Source organism: Oncorhynchus kisutch, linkage group LG13 (genome assembly GCF_002021735.2).
Source record: "Oncorhynchus kisutch isolate 150728-3 linkage group LG13, Okis_V2, whole genome shotgun sequence".
NCBI lineage: Eukaryota > Metazoa > Chordata > Actinopteri > Salmoniformes > Salmonidae > Oncorhynchus > Oncorhynchus kisutch.
In genome coordinates, this window is record NC_034186.2 from 4,017,092 (window position 1) to 4,034,089 (window position 16,998).

General features: G+C 45.6%; 1 protein-coding gene across 1 annotated transcript in view; it reads right to left on the minus strand.

The window, feature by feature from the left end:
- Nucleotides 1-16,998, minus strand: part of sned1 (sushi, nidogen and EGF-like domains 1) — a 149,389-nt gene that overhangs the window by 15,396 nt on the left and 116,995 nt on the right. The window contains exons 18-24 of the mRNA XM_031838183.1: nucleotides 13,304-13,417; nucleotides 12,698-12,814; nucleotides 12,443-12,537; nucleotides 11,071-11,281; nucleotides 10,544-10,727; nucleotides 5,378-5,490; nucleotides 182-460 (exon numbers count right to left, since the gene is read on the minus strand). Coding sequence (XP_031694043.1) covers nucleotides 182-460; nucleotides 5,378-5,490; nucleotides 10,544-10,727; nucleotides 11,071-11,281; nucleotides 12,443-12,537; nucleotides 12,698-12,814; nucleotides 13,304-13,417 — 1,113 coding nt within the window. The remainder of the gene's footprint in view (nucleotides 1-181; nucleotides 461-5,377; nucleotides 5,491-10,543; nucleotides 10,728-11,070; nucleotides 11,282-12,442; nucleotides 12,538-12,697; nucleotides 12,815-13,303; nucleotides 13,418-16,998) is intronic.

The window sequence follows — 16,998 nt, forward strand, 5'->3', positions numbered from 1 at the left end:
ATAGGAAGTGTTAAAAGGAAAGCTTTTCAGACTGAAACAGACAAAACGATAGTCCTAGCATGGTAGAAGTCTCATTCTGGGCTCTAAGCAGAAGTCCCCGGAGCATTACAATGTGAAATCTCAAGAGTTAGTGTATGTTAGAGCTGTAGCCTATAGAACAGTCTGGAAGCAGAGCACTCACATGTGGTGAAGGCCAGGTGTTGTGGTACACTGTGAATCTGTTCCTGTCCTGTGTTCCTAACAGCCACGAGGACTAGGTGGTAGTGTTGTCCTGGGGAAAGCTCTCTTAGGGTATATGTTCGCAGCTTCCCATTGGGTAGGAAGCGACTCCGGGTGCTCAGGCCTCGCGTCACATTGACCACGAAGCCGTCTGGCAGGTTCCTGGGATGGGGATCCCACGTCACCAGGGCGGAGTTGGAAGTCACATGGGACAGAGACAGGTTCTGAGGGGGGAGGGGTCCTAGAGGGAGGGAGGGGGGGCACAGAGAGGACAGTCTGTCTGTATGCTGATATAAACAGTTGTGACTAGAGGTCCAACAGACCCCAAAATTCTTAAATCCGGGTCCAAAATTCAGACTTTTGTCTCAGATCTGGAACGGGTCTGACATAATTGCCACAGGTCTCGGGTATGTGCAATTAAGGAACGTCCTCGAAGGACAAGTTTTAACATTGTAGTGGACAAAGATGAGCAGAACGTTGATGTGGCACAAATCGCTATTCAAGTTTGATGCAATTTTCTACCTTTTATTTATTTAGTTTTCGTATATTTATTATAAATGGTTTATTCATTATTATTATTTAATAATCTACAACCAGTTCTTTAAATAGCCAAAAGTGTTTTGTTTAATTTTATTTAGACATTTTCATTGCCTTTTTAAAAACATCTTCAGGATCGGTGGGGCCCCTGCGGGACATTTGAGCTAATGTAGGCTAATGCGATTAGCATGAGGTTGTATTTTCTTCTACCAGATCTAATGTGTTATATTCTCCTACATTCATTTCACATTTCCACAAACTTCAAAGTGTTTCCTTTCAAATGGTATCAAGAATATGCATATCCTTGCTTCAGGTCCTGAGCTACAGGCAGTTAGATTTGAGTTTGTTATTTTAGGTCCTGAGCTACAGGCAGTTAGATTTGGGTCCTGAGCTACAGGAAGTTAGATTTGGGTCCTGAGCTACAGGCAGTTAGATTTGGGTCCTGAGCTACAGGAAGTTAGATTTGGGTCCTGAGCTACAGGCAGTTAGATTTGGGTCCTGAGCTACAGGCAGTTAGATTTGGGTCCTGAGCTACAGGAAGTTAGATTTGGGTCCTGAGCTACAGGAAGTTAGATTTGGGTCCTGAGCTACAGGAAGTTAGATTTGGGTATGTCATTTTAGGCGAAAATTGGAAAAAGGGTCCGATCCTTAAGAGGCTTTATTAACAAATGCGTAGTGAATTCCTCAGGGCGGGTTACTGCCAGGGACCTCACTGTATATGATATCGCGATTTTCGCGATTCTATTCGTAGGTTCAGTCACAATATTGTTTTGAACGTTCATTATGGAGCATTATGGAGCATTATGGAGCATTATGGGGCATTATGGGGCATTATGGAGCATTATGGGGCATTATGGAGCATTATGGGGCATTATGGGGCATTATGGAGCATTATGGAGCATTATGGGGCATTATGGAGCATTATGGAGCATTATGGGGCATTATGGGGCATTATGGAGCAGTTGATCCTGATCCTGATAGTTAAACCTGATCCTGCCAGTTGATCCTGATCCTGACAGTTAATCCTGATCCTGACAGTTAATCCTGATCCTGACAGTTGATCCTGATCTTGACAGTTGATCCTGATCCTGATAGTTAAACCTGATCCTGCCAGTTGATCCTGATCCTGCCAGTTAATCCTGATCCTGACAGTTGATCCTGATCCTGATCCTGACAGTACAATACAATGGCACGACGTGACCGACTGACTGAGGTGCAACCTATGAATGTGATTTTTACTGCTATTCGATGTTCCAAACATATTGCTCACCATTGTCTGCTGCAGAGGGACAAGAGAGAGAACCATGAGAAACAGGTTTTGATCAGTCGTAGAAATATAAGTGCTGAAAACAAATTGCCTCCCTATTTCAAAAAAAGATGGAGAACAAGCTATAAAGGAAAATACTGTGTTTTGGTGTCAGCTACAGTCAACAAGCACAAAAATAATATTCTGATATGTAACTGCATAATAATGTTTTCCAAATCACTAGAATTCCTGAGGTTCATTGATATGCGAGAGCCTATGACACATTTACACTGATACAAGTCTGACAGTTGATCCTGACAGTTCATCCTGACAGTTGATCCTGACAGTTGATCCTGATCCTGACAGTTGATCCTGACAGTTGATCATGATCCTGACAGTTGATCATGATCCTGACAGTTGATCGTGATCCTGACAGTTGATCCTGATCCTGACAGTTGATCCTGACAGTTGATCCTGATCCTGACAGTTGATTCTGACTGTTGATCCTGTTGATCCTGATCCTGACAGTTGATCCTGATCGTGACAGTTAATCATGATCCTGACAGTTGATCCTGATCCTGACAGTTGATCGTGATCCTGACAGTTGATCCTGACAGTTGAACCGGATCCTGACAGTTGATCCTGATCCTGACAGTTGATCCTGACAGTTGATCCTGTTGATCCTGATCCTGACAGTTGATCCTGATCGTGACAGTTAATCCTGATCCTGACAGTTGATCCTGACAGTTGATCCTGATCCTGACAGTTGATCGTGATCCTGACAGTTGATCCTGATCCTGACAGTTGATCCTGACAGTTGATCATGACAGTTGATCCTGTCAGTTGATCCTGATCCTGATAGTTGATCCTGATCGTGACAGTTGATCCTGACAGTTGATCCTGATCGTGACAGTTGATCCTGACAGTTGATCCTGATCCTGATAGTTGATCCTGATCGTGACAGTTGATCCTGACAGTTGATCTTGATCCTGATAGTTGATCCTGATCGTGACAGTTGATCCTGACAGTTGATCGTGACAGTTTTCATTTTTTTTAAATTGAACCTTTATTTAAACTAGGCAACTTAAATGACGTAAGAACAAATTCTTATTTTACAATGACGGCCATACCTGTCATACCCCGGCCAAGCCCTCCCCTATCACGGACGACGCTGGGCCAATTATGCGCCACCGTATGGGACTCCCGATCACAGCCGGTTGTGATACAGCCCAGGATCAAACCAGAGATGCAGTGCCTTAGACCGCTGCGCCACTCGGGGTACAGTTGATCCTGATCCTGACAGTTAATCCTGATCGTGACCGTTGATCCTGCCAGTTGATCCTGACAGTTAATCCTGATCCTGACAGTTAATCCTGATCCTGACAGTTGATCCTGATCCTGCCAGTTGATCCTGCCAGTTGATCCTGCCAGTTAATCCTGATCCTGACAGTTGATCCTGATCCTGACAGTTGATCCTGATCCTGACAGTTGATCCTGACAGTTGATCCTGATCCTGACAGTTGATCCTGATCCTGACAGTTGATCCTGATCCTGACAGTTAATCCTGATCCTGACAGTTGATTCTGACTGTTGATCCTGTTGATCCTGATCCTGACAGTTGATCCTGATCGTGACAGTTAATCATGATCCTGACAGTTGATCCTGATCCTGACAGTTGATCGTGATCCTGACAGTTGATCCTGACAGTTGAACCGGATCCTGACAGTTGATCCTGATCCTGACAGTTGATCCTGACAGTTGATCCTGTTGATCCTGATCCTGACAGTTGATCCTGATCGTGACAGTTAATCCTGATCCTGACAGTTGATCCTGACAGTTGATCCTGATCCTGACAGTTGATCGTGATCCTGACAGTTGATCCTGATCCTGACAGTTGATCCTGACAGTTGATCATGACAGTTGATCCTGTCAGTTGATCCTGATCCTGATAGTTGATCCTGATCGTGACAGTTGATCCTGACAGTTGATCCTGATCGTGACAGTTGATCCTGACAGTTGATCCTGATCCTGATAGTTGATCCTGATCGTGACAGTTGATCCTGACAGTTGATCTTGATCCTGATAGTTGATCCTGATCGTGACAGTTGATCCTGACAGTTGATCGTGACAGTTTTCATTTTTGAAAATTGAACCTTTATTTAAACTAGGCAACTTAAATGACGTAAGAACAAATTCTTATTTTACAATGACGGCCATACCTGTCATACCCCGGCCAAGCCCTCCCCTATCACGGACGACGCTGGGCCAATTATGCGCCACCGTATGGGACTCCCGATCACAGCCGGTTGTGATACAGCCCAGGATCAAACCAGAGATGCAGTGCCTTAGACCGCTGCGCCACTCGGGGTACAGTTGATCCTGATCCTGACAGTTAATCCTGATCGTGACCGTTGATCCTGACAGTTGATCCTGACAGTTAATCCTGATCCTGACAGTTAATCCTGATCCTGCCAGTTGATCCTGATCCTGCCAGTTGATCCTGCCAGTTGATCCTGCCAGTTAATCCTGATCCTGACAGTTGATCCTGATCCTGACAGTTGATCCTGATCCTGACAGTTGATCCTGATCCTGACAGTTGATCCTGACAGTTGATCCTGATCCTGACAGTTGATCCTGATCCTGACAGTTGATCCTGATCCTGACAGTTAATCCTGATCCTGACAGTTGACCCTGATCCTGACAGTTGATCCTGATAGTTGATCCTGATCCTGACATTTGATCCTGATCACATTTTCTAATTGGAGTGGCCATCTTTAAGTGTCTTGTCTCAGGTTAATGAATCTCTCTGCACGGTGGACAAGACTATCTATGTTAGGATGGGGAAGTTTCCAGATGCTTAACGAATGCATAGCGAATTCCTGAGGTTCATTGACTTTCTGCTTCTGGTTATTATTTGTATCTGTAAATGGTTGATTGTAAAAAAAAGGGCTTTATAAAATACATGTTTGGATTGATTGACTGACTGATTGATTGATTGACTGACTGATTGATTGATTGATTGATTGACTGATTGATTGATTGACTGACTGATTGATTGACTGATTGATTGATTGATTGACTGACTGATTGATTGATTGACTGACTGATTGATTGACTGATTGATTGATTGATTGACTGATTGATTGATTGACTGACTGATTGATTGATTGACTGATTGATTGACTGATTGATTGACTGACTGATTGATTGACTGATTGATTGACTGATTGATTGACTGACTGCCTGATTGATTGATTGATTGACTGATTGATTGACTGATTGATTGACTGATTGATTGACTGATTGATTGACTGATTGACTGATTGACTGATTGACGGATTGATTGATTAATGTATGAGACATGTGATGACATACTGGTCCAGACTTGCAGCGGTCCAGCAGAGTGGCTGGTGGAGGGCGACTCGTCTGGTCTGATACCACTCTGAGTTAGAACGTCCACCGTGTACATCTGACCAGGGAGCAGAGAGCTGAAGGGGAGAAACACAGAAACACACAGACAGAAATCCCAGTCATGCAACATGACAAACAAAATAAAACTATTCTGCTCTGGGGCCTGTTGCACAAAAGTAGAATTAAGACATCCGGGATAAATGACTCAGCTGAGCTCAATGAAGCCAAAACATGTGCGTCCAGGCTTAATTGGTTGCACAAAGACCAAGCCAGGATGAGCAGACACGGATTCATTAAGCCAGGTGAAACCAATCCTGGATAGGCGCGCGCTCACGGCTCACTCAAATAGACCCCGCCACAGATCACAGATTAACTGATTTACCATGGCAACTAGAGCCGCGTACTTTTCCCCGTCGGAAGCACAAATCCTCATGGAGGCATACGAGGAGGTAAAAGATATAATTAAGAAGAAAGGCAACACCGCCACAGTGATAAAGCAAAGAGAAAAAGCGTGGCAAAGTATTGCAGACCGCCTGAATGCGTAAGTAGTGCACAATTACACACTCACCGCTCCGCTGAAACATCACAATTACATTTCAAATATTTAATTCACATCTCCAAAAATGCAGTTGTACTGTAATTATGAAACGGTTACATTTTTTATTGAAATGCACTGCAGATATGAGTGAAATTGTGTAAAGTAACTCCATCACACTGTACAAAGCTATGATACATTTTTTGATATTTTTACTGAAAACAAGACAAAAATACCAAGTAATTTTTTGCAGTGTGACTCCATTAAATGTGTGTGTGTGTGTGTGTGTAGATTAAACATGAACGGGCCAAAACGGACATGGCAGCAGGTCAAAATCAAATACAAGAACATTCTGCAGAATGGTATGGTCCCTGACTAATATTTAACAAAGCACAAGCATATATTGTACCCAGAAGGTGCCTGCTCACACATTGTCTGTACTGTTTTAGCAGTGAAAAAGAATACCCACAGGCAAGGCACGGGTGGTGGGTCACCAAAGGCTGACCTTACCCCAGCAGAGGACATGGCCTTGGAGCTAAATAAAGGCAGGCCCGTCTTAGAGGGGATCCCTGGGGGGAAAGAGACGAGCATAGGTTCCTCCCAAGATGCCACCCGCTTCATTCAAGGTATGTCCTTCCATCTCTACATGGGATACAACCACATTCATATTGAATCAATTTGGACTGTCTGACTTTGGTTTACCTATTGCCTTGCAGTGTCTGGCAGCACTGTGTTCCTGTTAGAGCCACCAGCACAAGCACCAGACGATGCTGATCCAGTGAGTACTCCATCAAAGGCATACTGTAGGCCTGGCATGTCTTGTCTACTAGCTTCAATATGAATCCGATTAAATGTGATAGGGTGAAGGCCCCAGTGCAGCAGCAACAGCACATGATGGAGACGATGATGAGGAGGAGACCATCTCTCTGGATTCCAGAAGGCATGAGGTATCATGTTAAGACTGTGAAAGTACTATTTACTCTACAATGGTGAGGAGTCCTCATCAAAATCAAAAAATCTAATTTATTTTACAGGACCCAGATGCTATACAGTGGGAAAACCAGCCTGGCAACATAGTGCGTATTAATAAAAGGACACCACATCCTGCCAAATTCCAGCTGCGCTAATTGTATTGTGTTCACAGAGCTCACAAGCTATCAGAAAGTTGTATGGCAACCACCTCCGGCGCCAAATAGAACTGGCAGACATAGACATTCAGTACAAGAAGAAAAAGATGGAAAATCTTGCACTGGAGTTCGAAATAAAAAAGAGGACAATTAGGAAACTGGACCTTGAAATAAAAAAACTTGAGAGGGAGGTGAGATATGCCTTCAATGTACACTGTATGCTAACTGTAACACAAATGTATTAATCATTATTTTTCTTTCCTCCCCCAGCTCCAAGAAGATGACACAGCTCAAAATAAAAATTTGGTATATTCTCGTAAAGTCAAGTGAGCCATGACATATGAGCTCTTATTGTGAGCACACAGGACGGTGGCATCTTTCTAAGGTTTTTTTAATTTTCCCAGCAATCAGTACAACCAAGTCATCGTTATAAGGCATCGCCCTCTTTTGCCCACCCCCCCAGCACCAGGTGTGGCCACTAGCCTATATGAAGGCCCAAAATTGTGTGTTCCTTTCTGCTCTGACAATGGCATGCCCATTCGTGCGAGATGTGGTGGATGAAGAAGCACTTGTGCTGAGGAGAGCCTTCAGGCGAGAAAGGGTCTTCAGGGACCGGTTGGACCCACTGGCCTTCCCTGATGACCATCTATATGAAAGATACAGGTTTTCTGCAGATGGCATCAGGTATCTATGCAGACTACTGGGTCCCAGGATTAAGCACCGCACTGCACGGAGCCATGCACTGAGTGTGGAGCAAATGGTTTGTGTGGCCTTGCGCTTTTTTGCTAGTGGAGCCTTCCTGTACTCAGTGGGGGATGCAGAACAGCTGAACAAGGCCACAATTTGCCGCACAATAAGGAGTGTGTGTCTGGCTATCAAAGCATTAGCAGATGTCTTCATCTCCTTCCCTGGCCACAGAAGACTCTGTGACATCAAAGAGGAGTTCTATAGGATTGCAGGTAAGAGGATCTACAAATTACAGGACAACTGTTAACACATAGTAGGATACTCATTACTTTGTGTGACAGGTTTCCCCAATGTCATTGGTGCAGTGGACTGCACACACATAAGGATAAAAGCCCCCTCAGGTGCCCATGAGGCCGATTTTGTGAATAGGAAATCCTTTCACAGCATTAATGTTCAGGTGAACATAACTTTTTGATATTGTCCATTGACGAACACTCTGCATTGCCAGTGATGTGCATTGATTGGTGTAATATTCCTCATCTTATGATTTCAGATGGTCTGCAATGCTGACTGTGTGATCAGCAATGTTGTGGCAAAATGGCCTGGCTCAGTCTATGACTCCAGAATCTTTCGGGCCTCTGAAATCTATCAGTGCCTATCACAAGGTAAGCCACACAACCCCTATTTATAACCATCATGGCTGTGTCAAGAATATCACTGTGTTTATGAGGTAGTAATGATGAGATTTTGTGTTGACAGGTGAATTCTCTGGTGTGTTGCTGGGAGACAGGGGGTATGGCTGCCAGCCTTTTCTCCTGACACCTTTCACAGACCCCCAGGAAGCACAGCAGGCCTACAACCATGCCCATGCCAGGACCAGGGCCAGAGTTGAAATGACCTTTGGCCTCCTGAAGGCACGCTTTCACTGCCTTCACAAATTAAGGGTCAGCCCTGTTAGGGCAAGTGATATTACTGTGGCTTGTGCTGTCCTCCACAATGTGGCCTGCCTGAGGAAGGAGAGGGCCCCCAGAGTGCCACCAGCCATGGACTGGGACAATCCGGCAATCTTCCCTGATGACGACAGTGGTCGGCTGCTGAGGGACCAATATGTGTTGAATTATTTTAGTTAGTATGTGTGCTTTCAATTTTGGTTAAATATGTCCTGCGGTGGCAGAGGAATTTGGTTTTTTTTGGGTTCGTTTTTTGACGAATTTGGCCTCTTATGATGTTTGTGCGGTATACTGTGTGTAATACAAGGCTGCAGGGAGGCTACTGCATCCATTCATTTGTCTGTTCAGTTGATGTGTATGGATTTGTCCTGCATTTATTTTAGTGTGCAGACATGCAGGGTGTGTTATATACAGACCTTTGAATGTGTATGTATCATTTTGTATAATATGCTTGGATTCTGTGCTTTCCATCTTGTAGAGTCACTGTGACTTCAGTTTCGAAAGGAGCTGATGGTTTACCTGCTTTGTTTTGTCCTTATTCAATAAAGGAACATAATGTTACACATTGTGTTTTTATGTTTATATGACAGCGTACTAGGGCCACACTGAAGAAAAAGGATAAAGTCATAAATTTATGAGGCTGGTTCTTTCTGCAGAAAAGCTACATATTGTTTTTACAGTTTTGATACTTATGACAATGTGATACTTAATATTCTGGCACATCAGCATGTCTTTGTTTATGAAACCATACTGAAGTACAATTTCACAAAATGCCCCACATCTGTCATTTTAACAACTGTCCTCCTTTAAAACAACTGGTTACAATATTATGACTTGTGTTTTTTTCCCCTCTGTGGCCCTAATATTCTATCATTTTATATATAGCCTTATAGTCTATGGGAAACTGTAAATTATCTAATGATAGCAACATCATCTAAAAATCTTTTTTTATCCAAAATCATTGAACTTAATGATCACAAACGTTTAAATAATAACAGTTGGTCTAGTTATATGTGATAACAATGTATAGTGAGCAGTGAAATAACTATTGGTTTCCATTTGTGGTGACTGCTGACTGACATTAGGGATGAGATTAAATAGATCCTGGAATTTAGCCTGGTCTGGAGCAGGCTAGCTCCACAGAATAAATCTCCATGGTAATTTATACCATAACATATCCTCCTGCCCCCTATCCATCTTTAGTGCAACCGGATTACGGATCAATTGAGCCAGGATCACCAAGATATCCTGGCTTAATCCCTTATCCTAGTTTTGTGCAACAGGCCCCAGGTCTATGGATGTTTATTAGCAGTGGCTTCACAACGCCATCTACTGGATGAAATGTGTATTGCAGTGCAGACAGTGCCCTAGAACAGCGGTTCCCAACAAGGGGTATCCTGGGGGTATTGGGCCTACCCACAGGGGGTACTGCAGAAGACTCATGAGACCATAGGTTTACTGGTAAAATGCACATGAGAGGTTACTTCAGGGTTTACTCCGGGCAGAGCAAAATTCAATTGGTTGTACAGTAACTGAAAAAGGTTGAGAACCAATGGCATAGAAAGTAATATTAAGTGATAGTGATACAGTGGCACCCAGTGGACATAATCAGTATTGCAGGCTGTAAGTCCGTTTTTCAACTTTTTGTTTGGTCACTACCTCCAAATACATCATGCTCTGCCCAGACTACCTCTTCATGGGCATTAGACCAGTAGGCCTATGATCTCCCAAGTCTTTCCAAGTACCCCTGTGGATAGACTAAGTACTTTGAGAATCACTCAAATCTACTGCCAAACTAGTGACAATATTAATAAGTTGAATGGAGAAGAACCTGAAGGCATATTCCATTGTGCTGGTGTTGAGCAGAGCGGTGGCAACTCCACTACCGTCCCAGGAGACCAGGGAAAGGCGCACCTGGCTGACGGTAGCATGACGAGCAGCCTGAACCAGCCACCTCAGCCATACCTGGGAGGACGATACGTTGACTACCTGAAGCTGGTCCACCCGCCGTGGCCCTGACACACAGAGAGAGATACACAGGTCAGTATACACACACACACACACACACACACACACATACAGAGAGAGATACACAGGTCAGTATACACACACACACACACACACAGAGAGAGATACACAGGTCAGTATACACACACACACACACACACACACACACACACACACACACACACACAGAGAGATACACAGGTCAGTATACACACACACACACACACACACACACACAGGTCAGTTACTGCACTCACAGGTCAGTTAATGCACACACACACACATTCTAAACTACACTTTACATAAAACAATGAGATCGTCCCTGTACTGAAGCATTCACAGTCCACTCACTGGTGCGTATGAGAGCAATGGCTGGCTGGCTGATGTCGTTGCTGTTGGTGTTTCGTTTCACTGAGAACGTAGAGATGTTGTATAGCAGGCCGGGCACCAGGCCCTGCAGCTGATAGGTGGACTGCTTCTTGTCCAGGAAGTCGGTCTTCCTGGTTCCACTGCCACGGCCCAGGAGACCCAGAGGGGCGTAGGTCACAGCGAAGCCACTGACCTATCCATGGGGTTGCATGTTTGTTTTAGGACTGAAGTCCAGCAGAGATTTCTACACAATGCAGTCTCAATATGTGCTAATGAACATTTCTTCTGAAGTGCATTACTGTGGCTTGAAAACACGATTACAAGTTTCAAATATCGCCAGGTTGGCTTTCGAGGCAGTAGAGGCCTCTGTCCCCACTATCCAAGATTGAGGGGAGACATTTTAGCTCGCTAACGTTAGCATTGCTAGCTATTTCTGAAAAACGTTGGTAGCTCACGACAACATTGCCATCGCTCGAAAGAAAAACTTGACGACAGCATAATGATAACAACGTTATTTTCTACTAATTTGTGTACTTTAACAATATCATGATATTTCCAGGCCACTATAGTCTAATTGCGATGAAACAGTCATTAGCCCCCATTTCAGAAAGACGTCAATATGCTGCGGTATCTGTAGCATGGTGATGCAGTAACTATGGCAACGACGCAACAGAGTGACGGAGGTGCAAGCCCCATGAACAAGTGTTCAAGGTTTCAGGGTGCTTCCTTGATGGCACCCTGTTCCCTATATAGTGCACTACTTTAGACCAGAGCCCTATTCCCTATATAGTGCACTACTTTAGACCAGAGCCCTATTCCCTATATAGTGCACTACTTTAGACCAGAGCCCTATTCCCTATATAGTGCACTACTTTAGACCAGAGCCCTATTCCCTATATAGTGCACTACTTTAGACCAGAGCCCTATTCTCTATATAGTGCACTACTTTAGACCAGAGCCCTATTCCCTATATAGTGCACTACTTTAGACCAGATCCCTATTCCCTATATAGTGCACTACTTTAGACCAGATCCCTATTCCCTATATAGTGCACTACTTACGACCAGTGACTCTGAGGGTTATACTACAAATAAGGATCAATGAGTTAGCCAGCTGACTTTGTTGTTGTTGTTGTTGTTGTTGTTGTTGTTGTTGTTGTTGTTGTTGTTGTTGTTGTTGTTGTTGTTGTTGTTGTTGCTAAGGATAAGCACCATGAAATGGGCGATGGTGTAATGAATTGTTTATCAAAGTAATCTGTCTAACTCATTGATCTAGCTTGGTAATATACCCCTCTTGTGAAAGAGGTATTCTGACCACAATGGGTTAAATAAACAAATGTATGAATTAAACTGACCAGGCTCTGAGAGGAGGGGTCCGGCAGGTCCCAGCGCAGCTCCACCTCATTCTCCTCCACCCGTAGTACATGCAGACCAGAGGGAGGCAACAGGTCTGGGAACAGTGATAAAAATAGCATTGATTATTTCTACCACAAAGAATAGTCTTGGTATTGATTAATTGATACATTTATTTGAATTTATGGGTTTCTTGAATGACACCCCAATAAGATCATTGATAGTCGATGGGATAGCTGAACGTGATTGACTCTCACCTCTCTCACAGTCCTTGCCTGTGTGACCCACTTTGCAAGTACAGCTGTAGTTCCCTTTCCTGTCGCTCTGGCAGAGGCCTCTGTTCCCACACGGATGCAGTACACAGGGATTCTCCACTAGGGGGAGTCAGAGACCATCTGTCACCATGATGTGCTATTCTGTTACCACCACCACCACAGTAGAAGAAGAAACTGCATCCAAAATGGCACCACAGGAGGTTGGTGGCACCATAATTGGGGAGGACGAGCTCGTGGTAATGGCTGGAGCAGAATAGGTGGAATGGTATGAAATACATCGAACACCTGGTTTCCATGGTTTCCATGGTTTCCATGGTGTCCATGTGTTTGACGCCGTTCCATTCACTCCGTCCCAGCCATTATTATGAGCCGTCCTCCCCTCAGCAGCCGCCACTGAATGGCACCCTATTCCCTACATAGGGCCCTGGTCAAAAGTAGTGCACTATAGAGGGAATAGGTGCCATAGGGCCCTGGTCAAAAGTAGTGCACTATATAAGGAATAGGGTGCCATAGGGTCCTGGTCTATAGTAGTGCACTATAGAGGGAATAGGGTGCCATTTTAGACTCGACCGGTATAGCTCTACTCACATGACTGGCAGCGGTCCCCCAAGAACCCTTCTTTACACACACACAGGTAGTTGTTCCTGGAGCCCCGACACACACCGCCGTTCAAACAGGGGCTGGACTCACATCTGTCCTGCTCTGGAGACACAACACACTCAGAGACTGGAAGGATACAACTGGAATACAGCTGGAGGGATACAACTGGAATACAGGTGGAGGGATACAACTGGAATACAGCTGGAGGGATACAGCTGGAGGGATACAACTGGAAGACAGCTGGAGGAAAACAGCTGGAGGGATACAGCTGGAATACAGCTGGAGGGATACAACTGGAATACAGCTGGAGGGATACAGCTGGAGGGATACAACTGGAATACAGCTGGAGGAAAACAGCTGGAGGGCTACAACTGGAATACAGCTGGAGGGCTACAACTGGAGGGATACAGCTGGAATACAGCTGGAGGGATACAACTGGAATACAGCTGGAGGAAAACAGCTGGAGGGCTACAACTGGAATACAGCTGGAGGGATACAACTGGAATACAGCTGGAGGGATACAACTGGAGGGATACAACTGGAGGGTTACAACTGGAGGGATACAGCTGGAGGGATACAACTGGAGGGATACAGCTGGAGGGATACAACTGGAGGGATACAACTGGAGGGATACAACTGGAGGGATACAGCTGGAGGGATACAGCTGGAGGGATACAACTGGAGGGATACAACTGGAGGGATACAACTGGAGGGATACAACTGGAGGGATACAACTGGAGGGATAAAACTGGAATACAGCTGGAGGGATACAGCTGGAGGGATACAACTGGAATACAACTGGAGGGATACAACTGGAATACAACTGGAGGGATACAACTGGAATACAACTGGAATACAACTGGAGGGATACAACTGGAGGGATATTAACTGGAATACAACTGGAGGGATACAACTGGAGGGATACAGCTGGAGGGATACAACTGGAGGGATACAACTGGAATACAGCTGGAGGGATACAACTGGAATACAGCTGGAGGGATACAGCTGGAATACAGCTGGAGGGATACAACTGGAATACAACAGGAGGGATACAGCTGGAGGGATACAACTGGATGGATACAACTGGAGGGATACAACTGGAGGGATACAACTGGAGGGATACAACTGGAACACAGCTGGAGGGATACAACTGGAGGGATTCAACTGGAGGGATACAACTGGAATACAGCTGGAGGGATACAGCTGGAGGGATACAACTGGAATACAGCTGGAGGGATACAACTGGAATATAACTGGAGGGATACAACTGGAGGGATACAACTGGAGGGATACAACTGGAGGGATACAACTGGAGGGATACAGCTGGAGGGATACAGCTGGAATACAGCTGGAACACAACTGGAGGGATACAACTGGAGGGATACAGCTGGAGGGATACAACTGGAGGGATACAACTGGAGGGATACAACTGGAATACAGCTGGAGGGATCCAGATGGAGGGATACAACTGGAGGGATACAGCTGGAATACAGCTGGAACACAGCTGGAGGGATACAACTGGAGGGATACAACTGGAGGGATACAGCTGGAACACAGCTGCAGGGATACAACTGGAGGGATACAACTGGAGGGATACAGCTGGAGGGATACAACTGGAGGGATACTACTGGAGGGATACAACTGGAGGGATACAGCTGGAGGGATACAGATGGAGGGATACAACTGGAATACAGCTGGAGGGATACAGCTGGAGGGATATTAACTGGAATACAACTGGAGGGATACAACTGGAGGGATACAGCTGGAGGGATACAGCTGGAGGGATACAGCTGGAGGGATACAGCTGGAGGGACACAACTGGAGGGATACAACTGGAGGGATACAACTGGAGGGATACAGCTGGAATACAGCTCGAGGGATACAGCTGGAGGGATACAACTGGAATACAGCTGGAGGGATACAACTGGAGGGATACAACTGGAATACAGCTGGAGGGATACAGCTGGAGGGATACAACTGGAGGGATACAACTGGAATACAGCTGGAGGGATACAACTGGAGGGATACAACTGGAATACAGCTGGAGGGATACAACTGGAGGGATACAGCTGGAGGGATACAACTGGAGGGATACAACTGGAGGGATACAACTGGAGGGATACAACTGGAGGGATACAACTGGAATACAGCTGGAGGGATACAACTGGAATACAGCTGGAGGGATACAGCTGGAGTGATACAACTGGAGGGATACTACTGGAGGGATACAACTGGAGGGATACAGCTGGAGGGATACAGCTGGAGGGATACAGCTGGAGGGATACAGCTGGAGGGATACAACTGGAATACAGCTGGAGGGATACAGCTGGAGGGATATTAACTGGAATACAACTGGAGGGATACAACTGGAGGGATACAGCTGGAGGGATACAGCTGGAGGGATACAGCTGGAGGGACACAGCTGGAGGGACACAACTGGAGGGATACAACTGGAGGGATACAACTGGAGGGATACAGCTGGAATACAGCTCGAGGGATACAGCTGGAGGGATACAACTGGAATACAGCTGGAGGGATACAACTGGAATACAGCTGGAGGGATACAGCTGGAGGGATACAACTGGAGGGATACAACTGGAATACAGCTGGAGGGATACAACTGGAGGGATACAACTGGAATACAGCTGGAGGGATACAACTGGAGGGATACAGCTGGAATACAGCTGGAGGGATACAGCTGGAGGGATACAACTGGAGGGATACAACTGGAATACAGCTGGAGGGATACAACAGGAATACAGCTGGAGGGATACAGCTGGAATACAGCTGGAGGGATACAACTGGAGGAATACAACTGGAATACAGCTGGAGGGATACAACTGGAGGAATACAACTGGAGCGATACAACTGGAGGGATACAACAGGAGGAATACAACTGGAGGGATACAGCTGGAGGGATACAGCTGGAGGGATACAGCTGGAGGGATACAGCTGGAGGGATACAGCTGGAGGGATACAACTGGAGGGATACAGCTGGAGGGATACAGCTGGAGGGATACAACTGGAGGGATACAACTGGAGGGATACAACTGGAGGGATACAACTCGAATACAGGTGGAGGGATATAACTGGAGGGATACAACTGGAATACAGGTGGAGGGATACAACTGGAATACAGGTGGAGGGATACAACTGGAATACAGCTGGAGGGATACAGCTGGAGGGATACAACTGGAGGGATACAACTGGAGGGATACAACTGGAGGGATACAACTGGAATACAGCTGGAGGGATCCAGATGGAGGGATACAACTGGAGGGATACAGCTGGAGGGATACAACTGGAGGGATACAACTGGAGGGATACAGCTGGAGGGATACAGCTGCAGGGATACAACTGGAGGGATACAACTGGAGCGATACAGCTGGAGGGATACAACTGGAGGGATACAGCTGGAGGGATACAACTGGAGGGATACAACTGGAGGGATACAACTGGAATACAGCTGGAGGGATACAGCTGGAGGGATACAACTGGAATACAACTGGAGGGATACAACTGGAGGGATACAGCTGGAGGGATACAACTGGAGGGATACAACTGGAGGGATACAACTGGAGGGATACAGCTCGAGGGATACAGCTGGAGGGATACAACTGGAATACAGCTGGAGGGATACAACTGGAGGGATACAACTGGAATACAGCTGGAGGGATACAGCT